Below are 23,065 nucleotides of genomic sequence, written 5' to 3' on the forward strand. Positions count from 1 at the left end.
TTTTTCTCAGCTAATTTGAGTTAAAAAATGTGGAATTTGTTGTGGCCATCATGGAATATTCCTGCTTCAGCTCCTGTAGTCCTGTAGTTTCAAGAAGTTTTAATAGATGGAAGCGCTATAAGTAGCCTTCAAAACAGCATTTCTAGCAGAGGTGCTTTACAAGCAGAGATCTTTTGTCGAGTTTCATTTGGCAAAAAACCAGAGCATCACAGATATTCATAAGCTCTTGCAGAAGGTCTGCAGAGAGCTGGCAGTGAACAGAAGCACAGTGAGTCATTGGGTGAGGCGTCTGTCATCTTGCAACAAGATCATGCAAACCTGTCTGCTTTCCCACGTGTCTACGAGCCACACACAGCTGTGACTGCAGTGTTGGAATGTCACACTCATCGCTGAGGTAATCGACAGATCACAGTCAAACAACTCACTGCACGACTATATGTCTCTATTGGTAGTGGTGACACTCTCATCCAGCAGTTTGGGTACTCAAAGGTGTGTGCCCACTGGATTTCTTGCAGCCTAACAGAAGACGATAAAGATTGATGAAATACCATCTGTACAGAATTTCTCACACGTTACAAGGTGTGTGCGACATTTGGGAGGGAGGGGGGGGGGGGGGAGAAAAAAAAACTATTATCACAGGTGACAAAACACTGGTTTGCCACTTCAAACCAGAAACAAAACAGCATTCCACGGAGTGGTGCCACACCACTGTTCCTCCGCAGAGAAACTTCAAAGCCGCACCCTCAGACAGTCGAGCCGGGGTGACAGTCTTCTGGGACTCCAAAGAAGTTATTCTGTTTGGTGTCCTCCCCCATGGCTCCGTGATCAACTCTTAAGTGTGTTGCGCTACCCTCACGGAATTAAAGAAACAACTTGAGTGTGGTTGTTGCAGCAAAATTGCAAACGAACTTTTCCTTCTCCTTGACAACACACAAGTATGCACACTTCGGAGCAGTTCACAAAACATCATTGGACTGTTCTTCTTCCTCCACCCTACAGCCTGGATATTGCACTTTCCAACTTCAATCTGTTTGGCCAAGTGAAGGCTGCGGTATGTGGATGATGGGGTGGCTCTTGATGCAGCAAGTTGTCGACCCTGACATCACTCAGTAAAGTGATACCAAGTAGGTATACAGGCTCTCCCAGTAAGGTGGCATAAGGCCATCACATAAAAAGGAGATTATGTTGGAAAATAGGGTTTTGTAGCCAAAAGAGTCAGTAATAATATGGCATATTGGAATCCTGAATAAAGCTAACCTGCTTTCAGGAAAAAAATATGCTGCATTACTTATTTCTATGCCCCTCGTATTAAAAACTTAGCAGTTCATTCAGAGTTTATAATAGAAATAGAAAAAAGATATTCTGCTGCCTGTGTCCACATAATATGCCTTTATCGCCTTCCAGCCTTTCGAAAAGGACAATTTAACATGATAAATAGATTTCTCAAAGCTTAGTTTTCACCTTTTAGCACAGACCATTTGTAATCCCCAAAAAGTGGTACAATCCTGGATTACAACATGATTTTTAACAGTGATACAAAAAATTAGAATCACCAGAGAATAGTGGTGAATTTTTTATAATTTCAAACACTCACTGCTTTTCAAGCAAAGCAGCAATGGTGGATGGACTGTTTTCCTTTTATTTACCTATTTTATTAGATATATTGAGTCTGTGTATCTCGGAACATGTAATGTACAAAAAGTTACTGGGAGTTGTAGAATTTTTCAACCTTTGTGCGATGTCTACATGTATTATTGCAAATAACCCCAACAAAAAATTGTTATTTCAGCAACTGCTGATTTTGAGTGGTTTTAGCAGCCAAGTTAAACTGGAGATGGACAAAATCCGTGTAAATGGAAACCTGTTGCTTCAGTGATAATCACCGTCCCTAGTGAGTTATACTAAAGGAGGCCGATTCATCTGGTAGTCACCCTGCACTATTTGTTTTGGACTGACCTTCGGAGCTTTGTAAAAGTCCACTAACCTGTGATCTCTCAGCATTCTCACATCTTACTCTCGTGAAATGTGCTGTCAAAATTCCTGTGCTACTCATTATAAACTGCAACTGTCTCTTTGAGGTTTGACAGTGTCTCCTCGAATTTTTTTGGGAGAATGAGAGTGCGTCTGCTGTTTGGACTGTTCCTCAGCTTAAGAGATCACATACTGTACCCATATCTCATTGCCAGTCACAGTTCTCTACAGAAATTCATCCCGCTCTTCAAGATAGTACTTAGGGAATGTAAAGTTGAACTAACTCTTTCAGTTTTGTGGACGTCGGTTAGATACCTATGTACTGACTGTGCACAAAACTTATGATAAATTAACCTTTTTGTGGCAGAGTTAAAAGATTGTTGTTCTTGGAATCTGAGGAACATCTTCAAAAACTTTTAAAAAAATGTAAACTGATGTATCTCACGCACAAGGTCATCAGCCACATGTGAACATCTTCCTTGACCTCTTTCATGTATGACCAGCCTCAAATTGTCTGCTCCACTACCTTGTGACACCATTACTCATAAGCCCATCCCCATGCACACAATAGTCCACTTTCAGGAAGAGAATGGCATGACGTACCTCATGATTGACAGGAGCTACAGTAACACAATCTATTTCAGTCACTTTTTGCTTACACACTGAGGAACAAAACAGAGCTGACTGACACAATGTGTCACCTTTCCCAACTGCAAAGGTGCCACTGAGCTGCGAGTATTTATTTAGTTTTAATAGCCCTAGTGTTATACAGGACATGGTGGTGAAGTCCCATACTCCTTGACAGAGCGTAGGAAAATGATGCAGGAGACCCGCACTGCCGTACTAGGCAAGGTCCTAATGGAGGGGGTTTGCCATTGCCTTCCTTCAGCCGTAAGGAGGATGAATGATGATCATGAAGATGACACAATAACATCCAGTTATCTCGAGGCAGGTGAAAATCCCTGACTCCGCCGGGAATCCAACGCGGGACCCCATGCTCAGGAAGCAAGAGCGCTACCGTGAGACCACGAGCTGCGGACATACAGGACATACTCGTATGAATTCTTTGTGTCTATTGCCCACTTCCATTCATTGGTCTGTGTGGCTCTCACATCTATCTTATAGCTGTTGACACACATTCTAACTTTCACAGCCTCTTTGATAAATGAGTCCCAGTAGCTTAAAGTGTGGACTGGAATCTGCATCTCTTCAGTTGCGATTTTGTGCTTTCGTGCTGTATTTGACAACAGTAAACTTTAATAGATTCCCATACTTGACAAACTGCCAGCACTCGGTACTGTGTTAGGAGACATTTCAGTTACATTGTCTTACTGGGTTGGTGCCACATGCCCACAGGATGCTGTAAATGGTTGAGACTCTGAGGTCACAAATATGCTTCACGGGGTACAAAATGCCTTCTGTTGTGTTAGGCAGCTGGAAAACTGTACTGATTTAAGAGTCATCATTTTCTCCATATTGCTCCACAGCACAAAAGGATATAATGTAATGATATTGACATTTCTCATTAGATTTGAATTTGTGTTTGGTATTTGCTGTAGAGAGCTGACTTCATCTAGTAGGCCCAGGAACCATTTTGTCTTATTAAAGATTAGAGCTTATTTCAGCACTTTGTGGTAAAAGCATATTATAAAAATGGAAGTGCGGATGCCACACATTGAGAATTTCGACATCGACAGAATGGTCATGTTCCCTCTCTGCATTGAAGAAACAATCTGCAGAGAGACCCCGAGCTGCTCACACAGGAGACAGTATCGAGGCTGTGTGAACTGCTTTCATAAAAAGCCCACAGCACTCTATTTGAAGTCACTCGGAGCCTCTACAGGTGCATCGTTCGAATGTTCAACAGATAGAGAAGGTGAATTTGAAGTTTCTGCCATACAAGCTGCAGACCATTCAGCAACTTCATCCTAATGATCTGCTAATGCATAGGCAATATACCGAACACATGTTAGCAAACGTCCACGGTGACAACAATTTTTTTAACAACCTGTGGATATTGGACGAAGCTCACTTCCACTTCAATAGCTGTGTGTGTAGACAGAATTTTTGAATATTATTCCAAGCAAAATCCATCTCAGGTACGTGAGTGTTCATTGCACAGCAGTGAAATTACTGTATGGCATGCAATGTCACAGAGTGACATTATAGGTTCTACTTTTTTGAAGCTGATGATGGATGTGCAAGCACTGTAACATCTGTTTGGTATGTTGCCATCGTGGAAATATTTGTTGTGCTTAAACTGCCCCATTTTCCTGCCAATAGTTGGTTTCAACATGACATAGCAATCTCATATAAAGCATGGTATTGCTGGGAACTGTGCAAGAAGTGTTAGGTAACCATATCATTTCAAGGCACTGTCACATTACGTGGCACCCGAGATCAAGTGACAAAGTGACATCACAGCATGTGATTTTTTCCTTGTGGGGCCACATTAATATCATGGTTTGCTGTACTCAACCTGCTCCACCAAAGAACTTAAAGCAAGAATGTGAGAGGAAATCTCCAGGATTCATATTGAAATAAGTCAAGTTTCTATTAGATTGTGGGAATGTGTGCGCTAATGGGAGCTCACATTTTGAATATTACATTCAATAATGTCATATACTGTACTATACATAGATGTAAATAAATATGTGTAAAGCAACTGTATTCGTCCATCAATCACCATTCCAAAATTTCGTATTCTTGTCAGTCACCCTGTACGTTCTGCCCTCTTTATTAGTGAATGTACATGCTGGAGTTACAGCACTCCCATCTGTTGTTTGAAACATGAGACCTGTGGCTCCCAGTTGCTGTGGTCACAGACCTGAAATCTGTCACAGAGTTTAATACACTCCTGGAAATGGAAAAAAGAACACATTGACACCGGTGTGTCAGACCCACCATACTTGCTCCGGACACTGCGAGAGGGCTGTACAAGCAATGATCACACGCACGGCACAGCGGACACACCAGGAACTGCGGTGTTGGCCGTCGAATGGCGCTAGCTGCGCAGCATTTGTGCACCGCCGCCGTCAGTGTCAGCCAGTTTGCCGTGGCATACGGAGCTCCATCGCAGTCTTTAACACTGGTAGCATGCTGCGACAGCGTGGACGTGAACTGTATGTGCAGTTGACGGACTTTGAGCGAGGGCGTATAGTGGGCATGCGGGAGGCCGGGTGAACATACCGCCGAATTGCTCAACACGTGGGGCGTGAGGTCTCCACAGTACATCGATGTTGTCGCCAGTGGTCGGCGGAAGGTGCACGTGCCCGTCGACCTGGGACCGGACCGCAGCGACGCACGGATGCACGCCAAGACCGTAGGATCCTACGCAGTGCCGTAGGGGACCGCACCGCCACTTCCCAGCAAATTAGGGACACTGTTGCTCCTGGGGTATCGGCGAGGACCATTCGCAACCGTCTCCATGAAGCTGGGCTACGGTCCCGCACACCGTTAGGCCGTCTTCCGCTCACGCCCCAACATCGTGCAGCCCGCCTCCAGTGGTGTCGCGACAGGCGTGAATGGAGGGACGAATGGAGACGTGTCGTCTTCAGCGATGAGAGTCGCTTCTGCCTTGGTGCCAATGATGGTCGTATGCGTGTTTGGCGCCGTGCAGGTGAGCGCCACAATCAGGACTGCATACGACCGAGGCACACAGGGCCAACACCCGGCATCATGGTGTGGGGAGCGATCTCCTACACTGGCCGTACACCACTGGTGATCGTCGAGGGGACACTGAATAGTGCACGGTACATCCAAACCGTCATCGAACCCATCGTTCTACCATTCCTAGACCGGCAAGGGAACTTGCTGTTCCAACAGGACAATGCACATCCGCATGTATCCCGTGCCACCCAACGTGCTCTAGAAGGTGTAAGTCAACTACCCTGGCCAGCAAGATCTCCGTATCTATCCCCCATTGAGCATGTTTGGGACTGGATGAAGCGTCGTTTCACGCGGTCTGCACGTCCAGCACGAACGCTGGTCCAACTGAGGCGCCAGGTGGAAATGGCATGGCAAGCCGTTCCACAGGACTACATCCAGCATCTCTACGATCGTCTCCATGGGAGAATAGCAGCCTGCATTGCTGCGAAAGGTGGATATACACTGTACTAGTACCGACATTGTGCATGGTCTGTTGCCTGTGTCTATGTGCCTGTGGTTCTGTCAGTGTGATCATGTGATGTATCTGACCCCAGGAATGTGTCAATAAAGTTTCCCCTTCCTGGGACAATGAATTCACGGTGTTCTTATTTCAATTTCCAGGAGTGTAGTTTCAAATACAGCTTAAGTGCTGACGATTAGAAGGGAAGTTTTTTGTTCACAGCAACATGGTGTCACTGGACCGGTACTGCCAGGACCGCTTCATCACGGTGGTGCCGGTGCTGGACGTGGACAACAGTGCCGTCTACGACGACCTGGCCGACATGTGGCCCAGCTTCCAGGAGATACTCGCCAGCTTCCCCAACCTCAGGTATGAACTCGAGAGTCATTCTTCTCTCTGTCCTCTCATTTTGTGCGATATTTCTGCAGGTGCCCTCCACAGTGCTCGACGGTCCCTACTCCTCAATATGTGAGGTCTCCCTGGTCCCAAGTTTAGTTGTGGTCATTCCTCTACATTTCCTATTTACAATCGCATCACCAACAGTCAAGTTGGGAAGCTTTATACTGAGGTGACAAAAGTCATGGGATACCTCCTAATATCGTGTTGGACCTCCTTTTGCCCAGTGTAGTGCAGCAGCTCAGCATGGCTTGGACTTAGCTAGTCATTTGAAATCCCCTGCAGAAATGTTGAGCCCTTCTGCCTCTGTTGCCGACCACAGTTGCGAAAGCATTGCTGGTGCAGGACGTTTGCATGAACTGACCCCTGGATTATGTCCCGTATATGCTCGATGAGATTCGTGTCGGGCAGTCTTGGTGGCCAAATCATTCGCTCAAATGCTCTAGCATTTTCTTCAGACCAATTGAAATAGTTTTGGCCTGGCGACATGACATAGTTGTTTTGGAACATGAATGCATGAATGACTGCAAATGGTCTTTGAATAGTTGAACAGCCCACACCATTATGGCATCACCACCAGCTTGCACAGTGCCTTGTTAGCAATTAGGTTCCATGGCTTTGTGGGTTCTTTGCAACACTAAAACCCAAGCATCAGCTCTTACCAACTGAAATTGGGACTCATCTTACCTGAACACGGTTTTCAACTCGTCTAGGTCCAACTGATATGGTCACAAGCCCAGGAGAGGCGCTGCAGGTGATGTTGTGCTGTTAGCAGAGGCATTCCTGTCAATCGTCTGCTGTCATAGCCCACAAATGCCATATATCGCCACATTGTCCTAACGGATACATTGGTTGTACATCCCACATTGATTTCTGCGGTTATCTTCTGTTATATTGCAAGTCTGTTATCACTGACAACTGTATGCAAACTCTGCTGCTCTCGATCATTAGCGAATGCCATCGGCCACTGCATTGTCTGTGGTGGGATGTAATGCCAGAGATCGGGTGTTCTCGTCACACTCTTGACACTGTAGATCACAGAATATTGATTTCCTTAACAATTTCCAAAGTGGGATGTCCTGTGCGTCTAGCTCCAACTACCATTTTGTGTTCAGAGTCTGTTAATTCTAGTTGTGCAACCATAATCCCTTAGGAATCTGTCCACGTGAATCACCTTAGTACAAATGACAGCTCCGCGACTGCGGTGCCATTTCATACCTCGTGTATGCAATTCTACTGCCATCTGTATATGTGTATATCATTATCCCATGATGTTTGTCACCTCAGTGTAAAAGTTTCAAGCTTGATGGATTTGTTAGTCAGATGATGTGTATCATCATGAAAATGATAGTTGCTACTCGTGATATAGCAGAGTTGCTGAGTCACAGATAGGCACAGCAAAAAGACTGTCAAAAAGTGAGCTCTTGGTCTTTTGTGTGTGTGTGTTGTCTATTTTCAACGTTGGCCTAAAGCTCACTTTTTGATTGTCTTTTTGCTGTGCCTATCTGCGTTCAGTTCATATACATATATTTGATATATTCTGTTCACATAAGATTGGAGTAAACAGTAATTGGGTGAAGTTTTGAATGAAAGAAAAATTTTCAAAAGTTTTAGCAATGCGTTACCTGCTTTCTATTTATTATTAAAAGGTGCATTACATTTTCTGGGATGATAATCACCAAAGAAGCATTTAAAACAAATATTGTTCACACAATGCACAGTTTATGAAAGCATTTCTTAAATAAGGATATTTTTCTTAAATATGCTTCAGTGGAAAGCGTACTTCGTTTAGGTTTTTAAATGAAGATCTCACCTCTGAATTCTGATGCATACTGGGCAAACCGAATCATTGCATCTTCCATTGACGATAATTCTCACCATTGTTGTAGCGATTGGGGAGCACTTTTTAATCTTTTTAATTAGATTTTTACTTCATGATGGAAATGTATATCTCAGGGTTGAACAAGAGGAGTCATGTGGTTGGAATGCTCTTCGTAATACATGTTATCCTACCATCTCACGTATGAATGCCTTATTGTGCAATGGCAAATCTGCTTGGCCACACGATGAATCCAACAGTAGAAGGAATTTATTGTTAGCAACTTAAGGCTTTAATGTTGGCTTCAAGAGTTTTACAGAAATATCTTTTGTTAGTTTTTCTGATGTAGAGAAACTAATGACAGAATTATTGTACTCTTCTTGTAATTTCTTAACAGTACTAGCAATTTGGGGACAAAATTTACTAGGTGCCTCTCACATACATAAAAATATGAGGGGTAGCAGCTCCCCTGAACCGGTTAAAATGTGCTGTGCATTGCAGGAGCAGGTGGTTTCTAAGAGATTGAGGTTTGCACCAAAACCATCTTTGTGCCCCTGTAATCCAGTGACCTGTTACACATATAAATTATTCATGCTGGAATCCAGTGTAGCCAATGTTAATTATACAATAAAAGTTGAAGCTGGTTCCACTGTTTGTCCCAGAGTGGCAACATCAAGTTTGCTGACGAATTTAGTGAATTTTTTGCTGTCTTGTTGAATGTTTACATTTGAAGCTCTTTACCCAGGTATTACTTGCAATAAACTGATTTTTTTTTTTTTTCTGGCAAATTTGGGAATGTGACTGCCATTTCCCGGGAATTTGACTGCCATTTCGCGTTGTTGTAATGTTCCTTTTTGTTCATAACAGCCTCGTGCATTCTGAAATCGTACCCTTTATCAGTGATGTTGAACACAGTTTTGTCATTTCTTGAGCTACCTTGTTTTCTATTTCTTTCCTCCAGATTTGAAGATTATCTCCCTCCTTCTCCCTTCCCTTCCCCCAAGATTGAGGAGTTAGATTTTGATGATGAGAGCTTTTATTTTGGATGAGGATCAGCAAAATGAGTGACATTCTTGTTATCAGCTACGGATACAAAACGAAGAGAGTGTCTAGCTCAGGCATATTCTTTAGAATTGTACTTCATATTAACAGTAACGAATAGTGAATCTTGAATCTGTGGTAGTTACTAGGAGTTTGGAAAAGAACACCGTACCTGGCAAAAGTTGTGCCGGGTGTTGAACGTCACGGGGTTTGCAGATACGTCCACGTCGGGCCGAAGCTGTGCAGCCTGCTGCTGCCGCCAGCCAATGAGGGGGCATGCGGGGGTGGCCGGGAGGGGGCGGCACGTCAGCTGTGGCATCTGCTGTCACTACCGCCCTCCGTCACCCTCATGCTGTGTGCCAACTCATTGCAGCCAGCCGCACCAGCACTGCCTTCCAATGTGGTACTCGTGCAGTATGGCTTCCAGGTATGAGTTCTCTCCCTCACTCCCTGCCACCCCTCACTCCCTGCCACTCCACTGTAGGAATATCATTGACCTGACTGCTAAAACCTCTCAAAATAACCAGTTTCTGAAATAACTTACTTTCATTTTTTTTTATTCCTATTATTTCCTGTAATAAATCTAGAAATCAAACAGAGAGTGAAAAAGTTTTGATTCTCTTACTTTTGAGATACATAGAATCAAAATATTAAATTAAATAAGCAAGTAAGAGAAAACTTAGTCTCTCATCATTCGCTGTTTTTCTCAGGAAGCGAATAGTTGTTGAATACTAGAAAGAAGCACAAGTATTCTCCTATTGATTCTAATTTTTTGAAATCATTCTGTAACCAGGGATCATAACACTTTTCAACTTTACGGATAGTCTATGTTAAAGGGTGAAAACTGAAGTTGGAGAACTCTATTTTTCTTGTTGATTTGTCCATGTTCAAAGGCTACAAGCAGATAAAGGCATATTACGTAGACACAGACTGCAGATCAGCTACGTATTACTGTTATTATAATTTTCTTTCTCTTATTATTAAATAGAAAAGGCAGACAACTGTTTAACCTTTTAAAGCAAATGAAGCACCATATTTCATTGTTAAGTCATCTTGCACAGGCCGTGTACATGTGGGCTATCTAATAGGTCACATGCTAACAGGTATGCTACTGTCTCAGCAATGCTGTAACAATTCTTAAGCCATGTCTCTGTTTCTCATTTCTGTCTGCATTGTTGTTATTGCTTTTCCTACTTCCCATAAAAAACAAAATTTCAAAGCAGTGCAAATTTTATGGATAAAAATAACTCATTTCTAAAACAGGTTTATTTAAAAATGAAAAAGTATAGCACTGCTGCTATGGCTAACTGATGTTTCAATTTTTTGTTCAGTAATTAGTAAGAAAAAGGAAAAATACTTACTATAACTGAGACCAAATAAATACTGAAAAATATTGGGTATTCAGAACTGAAATACCAGTATCGATTTAACTGGTCAGTTTTTCCCATCGCTACTCCACCGTCCGAAAAGTGTTGCCCTACAGAACTAGTAAACTCGGTTGTCGGCCTTGCCTCATCACGTTTCAACGATCGCATTATATTAGTTATTGCATAAAAGGGAAGTGTTTAGTGGCAGTAATTGCTATGGGTATTGTATTTGTAGTAGTAACAGTGTGTGCTTAAAGGTGGTTTCTTAGCATCGTGCATGTTGCATCTCATTGCTTAAAGCTTTTTGGGGTCGGTGTTCCACCTCCTGTTTCTCACTTGCAGAGCTATGTGTTGCATGCTTACATGTTTCATCTGTATTTCATCCAGGACTCTGGTTTTTATTTTTTATGTACAGCACAGTGCCGACAGTGAAAATTCCTATGAAACCCACTGGCATCAAATCGAATCCTTACTGTAAGTGAGAAAAGGGTGAAAACTGTCCACGAGGCCACATCTCCCACCCCAACTCCCCACCAGTCGCAATGTGATGAATGAGACTAAACACATGTTTTGGGGCTGGAGAAAAGGAGGACTCGGAAAAGAAGCGCATATTGGCAGCCCAGTTGTATGTAAGACTCCAGAATTAATAAACTATTTATCTAGCAGCTACTGACACTGTAGCCAGAAAAATTAAGAATTTGTCCATTATTATTCTTGAAGTATTGTTACACTGAAAAAGATGACGGATTGATGTATTTACCTCACTCGTACGTGAACGAGTAATCAGTGTCAACACGATTTCTGACACGAAAATGCTTCTCAGCAGCAGACTGTATTTGCCTCCGTCCATTGTTTCTTTCAAATTAGTTGTTTTGGCTCTATTCAAATCTGTTGTTTTCAGCAACCGCAGATTACATTTGAAAAGTGCAGCTTCATCAAAAGTTTGTGTGTGCATGTGCATGTACATTTGCAGTTTAATTTTGTGTAACCTTTGAACAAGTCAAGATAACCGATCACTGTGCTGTGGGGTGGTCAAGCAGAAGGTAGGCACATAAACGTGAAGTGGGATATGGTAGAACGCGGATGTGCACACACACACTCTTCTCCATTGCAATGCCCTTATTGCTGTTCTCACCTATGGACTCGAGGATAAATTTTAATTGCATCTTATACCAGATAACTCATATATTGCAATATTTGAGAACAGGAAACAAAACATATTTTTAATTATCTTTTGTATCGTCGGCCTCCACAAAACTTTATTTGAGACAAACAATTTGTAGTTCCATATTCATCGTGGATTCATTTGGTTATTTCAAGCTGCAAATGGAACTAGCTATTTTTTTACTACCTTACGAATTAATTTCTTCCATATTGTCAGACACACTAATTATTCATTCTCTGATGATTAAAACAAAAGGTACTTTCGGCCACAGGACTGAACTATACAATTGAATCCAGTTAACTCCATTTTCTATATATACAGAAGAGAAGACTGACCAGTCGGCGATACTTGTACAGTGAAAGGTCTTGTGTAGAGCGTTTACAAGAAAAATTAATCTTTTTAAATAATTGAGTCAGAAATTTTGGTATGTTCACAGAGTCTTTTTAGATTTATGTAAATAAAATTGAAATAATTTTTTGAGACATTATAATTTTAGATTGTGACCATAAAAATAAAGTTAATAGCTGCTTCAAATACGACAGAAACAAACCATTGTCGTGAACATGGGCCAAGGCCGCCAACTCTTTCTGCACTATATTGTAACAGTCTCAGACGAAGCGAGTCTGTGACGTCACCCCAAGGGCCGAGCAGTGCTGTGTGCTAACGCAGGTATGCTGTGGCCTACAGGCTGGTGGTTGCACTGAGGAGCAGTGAGCAGAGCAGTGCTTAGTGGAGTGGTGCGACTTCTCCATTTTTTCGTAAGACAGAAAATGGGTGTGGAAACTAAACTTGATTTACAAAGAAGGGAGAGCGTGTCAAGAAAAAGGGAAGAAAAATAAAAATTATTCAATCATGAAAATAGAACTACAAAGCATGAAACAAATCCAAAAAAGTTCAATTTGGGTGCCATTTAAGCCCGTACTGAATAGTGGTGGGGAGAAATGTTAATTTTATTTGCTGTTTGGTGAAATTTACACTCGTACTAAAGCCTCAAGTGGCACTTTGCACATTTTTCGCCATCTGTGTGCGTCTAATAAATGAGGTTCTTGTGTGGATGAGAAAAGCATTCCTAAACCTGGTCAGGAGATAATTGTCGATAAATGTGTGGCTATGTGTGCACGAGACTTAAGATTGTATGGAACCGTAGGAGGTAAAGGTTTTTTGGATCTTATTTGGACATTACTTGACAATGGAGCAACTTCCGGAATAGTATCCCAAATTCATGTTGTGCCACCTGGCACAAAGTGGTAAGAGATGTACAGGGGATTGGCAAAATAATGTGAACACCTGTACTTACTTGGGAATGGTTTATTAATAAGGGGTTGGAGCCCCACTTGTCCATAATACAACTGCGATTCTTCTTGGAATAATGGCATATAATGATTGTATAGTCTCCACTGGAATGTATGCCACTCTTTGTTCAGAACCTCTTCCAACTCCTGTAGTGACGATGGAGGCGGAAATCTGCTGCGGAGTCTGTGCTCCAATATCGCCCACAAAGGTTCGATAATGTTAAAGTCCAGGGACTGTGCTGGCCAGAGAAGACGCTGCAGTTCAGCTGTGGACACCTTGTACCACAATTGTATTGTGCTGGCTGTGTGAACATGTGCATTGTCTTGAAATATGGCACCATTATTGGAGAACAACATTTGAGTCATGGGGTGCATCTGATCACTTAAAATGTTCACATAATCATAGGCTGTAATATGGCCTTTGAGAGTAATAATGAGACCAGCAGAATACCGTGGTATGGCTGCCCACACCATCACACTTCCACCTCCATACTTAACTGTTGGAATCAAGCAATCAGGATTATAGGCTCCCTTTGGCATTCTCCAGATGTAAACCTGACCCGATGTTGGAACTAATGAAAATGAGTTGTCGGACCGTATGACATATTTCCATTGATCAGCCATCCAGGATTTATGCTCCTGGCGCCATGTTTTATGCTTATTTGTGTTGGTTGTCGTCACTAATGGTTTCAGTGTAGCAGCTCATCCACGAATATTCGCTTAATGGAGTTCTCAGCGGACAGTGTTGATAGATAGGGGGTCTCGAAGATGACTATTGAGCTCTGCAATCACTTTAGCTGCCATAGTTTTGTATTGTTTTGACACAATTCGTGGTAGCGTACAACAATCCCTGTCATTTAGTTTCGATTTGCGTCCACTGTTACGTTTACATGCTGATGTCTTTCCATGTTTTGTGTAGGCTGTCTCGGTTACTGATGCTCGAGCTAATTGGGCCCGCACAATCTGTCCTCTATGGAAATCAACTAGGTCTTTCATTGCATGTCAACCTTGGCCTCTGAATGGAAATACAAAGCGTGCGTTAATCCTTAGTCCGTACTGAACATGCACACTCCAGCACCACACATGCCTTACCTGCATTGTTGGTTGTCAAACACAACTATTCCATTACGACCACTGTTCACATTATTTTGCCTATCCCCTATAGTTACACCTGAGGTAACATCTTGTATAACAGAAGGTGAAGGCTCAGCAACTACAGATTTGTGGGTATGTAGCGAAAGAAGAAACCGGTATCTTTCATATATTGTCTCCTGTTTTGTTGGCTGGACTCTCATGTTTTGTTTACAACCTAATTTGCAGATGCACCAAAACTGGGTGATAACATTCAAAGAGAAGTGCTGATACGATGTGGGGCAGACGACATGCTGTTGGTCAAAACATCTAACAAAAAATATTAGCCATCTGAAGGCATGCATGGTAGCCCAAAACCAGTTATGGTACTAAAACAAAACATTTCAAAAGTATTTATGGCTCGTTGTGTCAATCACCAACTACCATTAACAGTTCCAGAGTTCAAAATATCCAATATGGACGGAATAACATTGAGCATCATGTTAACAAAAGTAATGTGTGAAGTCATTAACATTCATTGTGACCATTTAAAACCTATCTAACATCCGTGAATAAAAATATCCTTCAGTGAGGGTGGATTGTGTGTACTACTCAGTAACGGTGGGTGAGGCACATCTACCCCCTCGGTAGTGTGGCACATCGTCCATCTACCTAGGGTTACCCGAGTTGCTACGCAGCCCGCCGGTGCAGTGGACTGCAATGGGGCGAGGCAGCCTAGAGCTACGGGCCGGCAGGCAGCTGCGCCGAATGCAGTGGGCCGCGCCCGAGAGGCCCGCGAGTCTGGAGTACTGTGCGGTGCGCCACTCCGTGCTAGTCTGAAACAAACATGCAAACATTATTTACTCGGTATCGTATTGAGATAATTGGTAGAGAGACCGATAAGGATGAAATCTTGCACCCGTAAGAACATTTCCTGCTTCACTGTGACCCTACTGGAGTGAGTGATTGAATATGGGAATGAAAAATAGCACACCGCCTGGTTCATACGGGCATCTGCTACAGGTGAGTGGAAGGAGAGCTGCGTATGAAAAGAATCGATTGGTATAGGTGCTTGGCACAATTTTAGATAACTGAGGTACACTGTAAATGTTCAAAGTGCATTTACTGAATGAGTATTTTCAGAATAATTATGTGTACCTAGTGTAGGGATAGCAGTTGTCTCTGGAACAACCTGTTTTCCGTTATATTATTCCTCCCTCCCTGTCTGCCAAAGTTAGTTTAATCTGAGTGTTAAAAGCAATCAAAATAACTGATTTCTGAAATAACCAGTTTATGGTATCTTATTCCTTTTATTTCCTGTAGTAAACATAGAAATCGAACAAAGATTGAAAAATTTTGACTCCCTTAGTTCCGAGACAAATAGATTCAAAATATTAAATGAAATAGGCGAATAAAAGAAAACTTAGTCCATCCACAATTGGCTGCTTTGCTGGAAAATTGATAAGTGATTGAATACTAAAAAAAAAATCACAGCATTCTCCTGATGATTTTAATTTTTATGAAACTCGGTTCAAAAGTCATGTTGTAATCAAAAATCCTACCACTATTTGGGCACTACGAATAGTCAGCGCTAAAGGGTGAAAACGGAGATCGAAGAAATCTATTTTTCATCTTAATTTGTCTGTTTTCAAAAGCTACAAGCAGATAAAGGCATATTATGTAGACTCGAGCAACAGATCGGTAACTTTCGATTTTTATTGTAAACTATGAATGGATTGTTGAGTCTTAAGTTTTCTCCTTATATGATGCTGTACATTATTTGTGTCTCCTTCCTTTTGTAATCTTTTGACACCACACTTCATAAAGCACTTCCAGAGTAGTGATGGTGCCATTCTGTAATACAAGCAGTGTCTGATGACATCATTGAGAAAGTACTGTGTAGACCATATGAGGCAAATCTCTTACACTGCATGAGCGTGGGTATTATCCGATAGTCCACACCACATGGCAGCATGTACATTCTTCTCTCAGTGAAGCTGTACCAATTCTTGTGCCATGTGTTTGTTGCTTGTTTTTGTTGTATTGTTACTAAAGTAGCACTGATCACTGTTCCCATTTTCTATAACACAGTCTTTCAAAACAATGGAAATATTATACATACAAATTGCCTATTTTTTTAAATAAAGGTTTATTTAAAAACAAAAATTTTAGCATTGCTGCTGTGTCTGAGACCAAACAAATATAGAAGCATACACTGTATTCAGAACTGAACTAACCAGTTTCATTTTCAACCAGTCGGTTCCTCCTATCGCTAGTACCTAGATAAGTTTGTCTCAGTTTTTATAGTTTGTTAAGGTCAGCACCGTACATAATCTCCACTGAGTGCATCCTAAATATATGAATGCCAATTTGTAATACTTATTCTGACTCTATTCTAGTGATTTGCTGAGACTCCACTATTTGTGACTATGTCCCTTTGGTGCGACTGCAAACATTCTGTACCGATTAACTGTAGGCAACTACAAGATATTACTGTGTGCATGCTGAACAGTGACTGTAAGGAGGTTTTTATGAAATGTTAAACTACAGGACAACTGCATATTCAATAATGACATGATGGAATTTTAAGCAGTACTTTCATGCATTAGATAACTGGTTATTTTGGTTATGTGTTGGTTATCTAACTACCGTGTTTTTCTAGTAAAGGTTACATTTTTGGATACAGAAGAACGATGGCTACAGAATGGTAGCAGTGGATTTTTGAAAGGTTTACATTATACAGTTTAATAGGGTGTGTTTTTTTATGATGATTACAGTTTTGAATAGCAATATTTCCTGGAGACATAATGCTTTTTGCATTGTAGAGAAACAGGGCCTGGAGGTGAGGTATATTAGTCCTAAAACAAATATTTGTTTTTAAGTGTGTGTAGTTTTCCTGAATCTTAAATTTTGAATATTTCCTTAAATAAAATGCTTATATACAAAATATTTTTGCCCTTGTCATCAGCCAAGCCCAATGCATTCTTTTTGTAAGGGTCTATAACAATACATTTTGTAGAAAAATTTGTATATTTCACACACTTCTGACATGGTATATTTATTTATGTATCAGCCTCGACAAGGTGTTAGTGTTAACCAGACATTCTTACTTCAGGGAGGTGTAGCTTCAGTACTGCTGACGGGATAATTTGAAAGTTCAAACACTATTGTAGATTTCGGAACTGACAGTTTCTATGTCAGGAATGAGAGAGGGATAGGTTAAAAGCAAGATGGCGATTCTTCTGGAAAACCTGGAATTCTCAGGGAATTAAATTTTACCAGGAAAAAAAAATAGGTAAACCTAAGGAAATTTCAGAAATTTTGTAAAATCTCAAGGAAGTCTGCATTTTTAACCAAGCATTAAAATTGAGTTTTATAAATCACAAATTTTAAAATACTTAATATCTCATAGTGTGTTAATTATATGAATATTATTCCTTATAAATTATTGACATTTAAAAACTGCAGCTAAACAACTGCTTATGGCTGATATACAGCTCAGCTGAGAAAAAAAGAAAATTCATTATTACACTGTCTTCCTCCTCACACCTGGAATTTTTTTCCAAGTTTGAGTAGCCACCCTGAAAAGGGAGGGGCAGAAGGGTAGGTCATGCCAAAGGACAAAGGTCGTCAGTGCTCTTCCATTTTCACCTTGAGAAGAGACCTTCATTCTCAGTAGTGTGAGAGTTTTCATTTACACCTGCAGCTGTGACCCTTAGCAAGCAGTCATTTTTATATTTCATTGCAGTTTGTTTCTTCCTTGCACTTGGTTGCAGGCCGATTACAACTTCGTGGATGCCGCACAGGATTACTACGCCAGAGGTGTAACTATGTGCCTGTGTCCGGGAACAGCTAGTTGGAACAGGTCAGTACTGGTAAAACACTGTAGGCAAATTTCATAGTGTGTAGTTCTGTTCACAAAATATCTTTGTACAGAAAGAAGAAAACTGATTATTTTTTGGTCGATTAGAAAATAAAAATACTGGATGATTTCTTTTCAAAGTGCTGCGAAATTTGTACATTTTAATGACTTTAGATTGTTACTGTGATTTTCAAATAATCATCTTGTCCTTCTCTTGTAAGAGGCTGCGAGATATAACAGATGGCAGTGGTGGAATAAACTTGTCTCGAAATGTGACAGAAGAAAGTTAAAAGATTAAACAAATAATGAAATACTACTTTGGGGAGGATAGTGTCTGTAACATTTGTTTTGCAGAGGGGGTCATAAATACAGTTTTTGAGGAAGCTCACAGAGTTATTGGCACCTGTCAGTGTTGTCAGTTCATTGTAGAATTGTGGAACACAATTGCAACTCACATTAACAACATTTCTGAGCACTTGACCTTTCTTTTGTAATAGTTGACATGGATTTTGAGAGCTTTGATTATGTTAAGTTTCGTTTGCTCTAAGAAAATCACAAGCTTTTTTTTTTTTGCTGTCGTCAGGTTAATCCTTCATAAAAATCTGTACTGTTGTTTCCACTAGGAATGTTATCGGCTCTTTGAAAACTAATGGACTGGCACAGGTGTAGTGGTGCCAACTGCAACCGGAGATTGCACTGGTGCTAACTGTGAAATAAATGTCTTCCGCAGTGCCTAGGTTTTCGACATGTTGTCTTATAGTATGGTATGTGTTCCTATGTGGGGCTGTGTGTCCAATATTTCAGTTAAAATTCAGTAGTCTGAGGTGTGGACTAGAACATGTCTCTGCTCAGACAATATCTAAAGGTTATTCTATAGTGTTAGAAACCAAGATTTCTTGATGTAAAATAGTTATTTTGCGACCACTTTCAATAGTAACTAGCCATCAACCTCAGTTTCTCAGGTCTCCCAGAAATATAAATACACATTAGTCTCGTCGACATACTGAGAATGTGCTCCAATTGTAATAGTACACCTACACACTGGTTTGTGAAATTTGTAAAACTTGCTAAATAAAATATTTATTTATAATACTTTAAAACAACATTACTGCCAAAATGGCATATGTGTGTGAACATAAAAATTTATAACATATTGCAGTGTCACAGTTACTAGCACTCGTCCTACAGAAATAATGTTCACTTACCTCAGGGTGATTACTTCTTCTGCAGTCTGGTCCACTTGCCTTCTCTCTCAAAAACAAATGGTGTTTCTATATTGGAAAAGCTGTAGTAGAATCAGTAGCATTATATGGATCCAATGGCTGCAAAAATGTCTTCAGTATCACATTAACTGAGCAAATGAGTAAAAGGTAGTTTGTGAGTGAAAACTTAGATTTATTGGCACTTGTTTGATACAAAAATGTTCCCAAGCTCATACTTATCTTAAGTTCTAGTTTAAACACTTACACACAGTCACTCGTAATAGCCAGCTTATGGTAATTAACTAAACCCGTTACCAACAGCATTATGAAACAGATTATCTGTGACAGAATGCTTGCTCAAATATTACACAGTTTGACCACCACAAATGTTCAGGTTGCTGTCACAGCTTGAATAATATGCCATGCAAATTTTGGTCACAGTTTACATATTAAAATTGGAGTTTTGTGATTTTGTTTTTCTCACACATTCAGGTCCACTATGCTGCACTCAAAGGTCAAGTTTTAATCATTGTTCCACGAAATTAACACATCTATTCAGAGCTCCTTATATCTGCATCAGAACATAATGATGGCGGAGCTCTGAACTGAATCCTTTGGACTAAACAAAGCAATTCTTTAGCCCATAAAATACATGCAGACCTACTGTCCTCTAATTGACTGATATACATCATGGTCAATCTGGTACTAGTATTAAACCATGCAATCCCACATCTTTTGCATTTGATCAATCACAGCTTAACAGCTTTTATGAACAATTTACTAAATGAATAAATTTAGTAACTCCACAAATATACTTAAAAAAAAAAAAAAAAAAAAACAACTCCGTAAATAACAGAATTATCGTAAAATGTTTCTTGTTTTCCCAATCGTATGAAATGGCTAGTTCTACATTTCAAAATTCTCCTCAGAGTATAATTTCTCTGAACAACCACAATTCTGACACTAATGAGTGCTCATTTAATAGACTTAACAATATTTGTTTAAAATCTTACTTTCCATTCACATTAATAAACTAATTAACAATTATTAATGATAGTTGTAATAATGACAATAACTACAGTTTTGTTTCCAAAATATGTTTTAACTACTTCTGTCTGTTACATCTCTTACTCAACATAGGCATGATATGATGTGCTGTGGCTCAATACCACACAGCACATTGCTCTACATTCGATGGTTAGACACTGTCCAGTCTACAGTTAGCAGCTATTAAAAATATTCCAACAGTCACCACTGCCCAGCTGATGGCACCTATCAATGTTTGCTGGGCTTTGCGCCCCGCCGTAATACATCTTTGGTTGACACATTTAACATTACGATCTTATAAGTGTTTACCGTATTTACTCGAATCTAAGCCGCACTCGAATCTAAGCCGCACCTGAAAAATGAGACTCGAAATAAAGGAAAAAAATATTTCCCGAATCTAAGCCGCACCTGAAATTTGAGACTCGAAATTCAAGGGAAGAGAAAAGTTTTAGGCCGCACCTCCAAATCGAAACAAAGTTGGTCCATTGTAATATGAGACACAATTTAGGTCGAATGAAAGACGATACAGCTACAGTAGTTTGGTTCGAGTCGTAAGCTTAGCAGTTAAGCTTTACCAGGTAGCCATTGCTATGCGTCAGGCGCTCCGTCCGTATTTATACGGGTACCCTTCCTTTTTCACGTGATTCGTCTGTTTTGAATCGATTGCTTATTTTGCTTTGATCTGATAAGTGCCGTTTTCTTTTTTTTAGGTGTTTACGTCACTCTAAGCTGAAAATGCGTTACTGTACTGTGTCATGCATTGTTTGTCGCATTCTGATAGTGCGTATTTACGGCCTGTCGCCGCTCGCGGCATGACTTGCTTTATGCGCGCTACCGCCGCTTTAAAAAAAAAAAAAAAAGAAGAGGAATCGTCTCATTAGCAAAACAATGGCAAGAGACTGCTATTTGTTGTTACTTACACTGCTGCTTTATTTGATAACCAACAAGAACCAAATAATAGACTGCGTTCTGAACGAGAGTTAGGCGCAAATTTTTCTCCATTTGAAAATCTTTGCGGCCGCTTATTTAGTACATCAAATTCTCCACAGAAATTAGTCGTCTTACATTTAAAATCGAGTCAGTTGCCGTGCTTCATTTCTGACTATATCACTATTAGGCATAAGAATAATACGAATATAAACATGACACGATACGTATATTCTTCCGCGTTTGCTGTTGTTTCACTCTAGTTTCGTAGTTTATTAGGCATGCAGGATTTAAATGAGATAGCAGCAAACACGAAAGAATACATGGCAAAATGTTTATTTTCGTATTATTCTTATAGTGAAGAGAATAGTGCATGTGATTCACATTTCATCAGGTTCCTATTAGCAACCATCTCTTCTCACAGGTAGGAAAAAACTCGGAACGTAGAGTTGGCCATATTGACAAACATCCCTAACAGTCTTGCCAGTCGGATTTTCGTAGTACATTGAAATTCTGCTACATTCGAAGATGAACAATACGGAATTTGTATTTACTTCGTTGGATAATGTAAGAAAATGCAGTGTCCGAAACAAGGGGCGGAGAAAAAAAAGTTTTGGCGCCAGTATTTATCTTTGTGCCCACAAAACATGCTTGTGTACCGCTACATATATTCGACGGCAGAAGTTAGATGTGGCGGCACCTACCAACATTTTTCAGAACCTCCGCTTGCTTTGCACTCGATTCTAAGCCGCAGGCAGTTTTTTGGATTACAAAAACCGGAAAAAAAGTGCGGCTTAGATTCGAGTAAATACGGTAGTTTCACCTACATAGACATATGTTTGGACTTCCATCATTTCATATAATATGTCACTCTTTAAAAATTAGGTCAAACCATTAAAAACAAATATTTCAAGCACTGAAATTTAAAACTTTCACAAACTTGAAGAAGTTGTAAGTTGTAGCTTAATAAAATACATGTAATTGTATACTATCTGGCCATTTACTTGCTATGCTTGTACTGCTCCAGTTTGTCAAGTATTTGGTTGAAATTCTGTAAAAACTTCACGTTACGTAATTCTGTTTGTTCATTCAGTATATTGTATACTTTCTTTTAGCATGCTTGTCTGTTTCCATCTCTTCAAGTGCATCCATAACTCTTGGTTTCTTGATTTTATGTAAATTTCTAAGGCTTTGCTGGCCTGTGATACAGCCTGAGCAGTCCTTTTTAATGTGTGGCCATTGTGGGATTATTGCTCTGTCAGCCTAGTATCCTCATCAAGTGTGGTGTTCAAATTACATGCTGTCTGACCTCTAAAAAATTTCTAGCATGTTCCACAGTTAATTTTGTAGGTGCCAGGACTTGACAAGAGGTTCAGTTGGTTCAGGATCTGGAAAATTAACTGTGATGGAAATTTTGTGTAGAGCCCACTAGATTGACTGGAAGCAGTGATCCCACAGTGGCAAAACATTAGAAAGAGGCTGCCCATTCTACTTCAGAGGCTGGTGAAGCCCTAAAAATACGACATACAAGCAAGAAACCGTGTGTTACAGATGCACACAGGGAAATGGACGTAAACACAAATGCTAAACAAGAGCAGTAAAGTATATTGAACAAACATAATTACATAGCAAGAGGATTTTGCAGAATTTCAACCAAGTATTTGATGAAATGGAGCAATATATTCATAGCAAATAAGTGATCAGATAGTTCGCAATTTTATGACAGATGACAACTTTATCGAGCTTCTGAAACTTTTAAATTTCGCCACTTGAAATATTTGTTATTAATGCTTGGAT

General features: G+C 40.4%; 1 protein-coding gene across 2 annotated transcripts in view; it reads left to right on the forward strand.

Annotated features, from left to right (window-relative positions):
* Positions 1 to 23,065, forward strand: part of LOC126106853 (uncharacterized) — a 154,380-nt gene that overhangs the window by 80,504 nt on the left and 50,811 nt on the right. For both annotated transcript variants that reach the window (XM_049913246.1, XM_049913247.1), the window contains exons 12-14: positions 6,302 to 6,448; positions 9,552 to 9,762; positions 18,007 to 18,095. In XM_049913246.1, coding sequence (XP_049769203.1) covers positions 6,302 to 6,448; positions 9,552 to 9,762; positions 18,007 to 18,095 — 447 coding nt within the window. The remainder of the gene's footprint in view (positions 1 to 6,301; positions 6,449 to 9,551; positions 9,763 to 18,006; positions 18,096 to 23,065) is intronic.

Source organism: Schistocerca cancellata, chromosome 10 (assembly GCF_023864275.1).
Source record: "Schistocerca cancellata isolate TAMUIC-IGC-003103 chromosome 10, iqSchCanc2.1, whole genome shotgun sequence".
Classification (NCBI taxonomy): domain Eukaryota; kingdom Metazoa; phylum Arthropoda; class Insecta; order Orthoptera; family Acrididae; genus Schistocerca; species Schistocerca cancellata.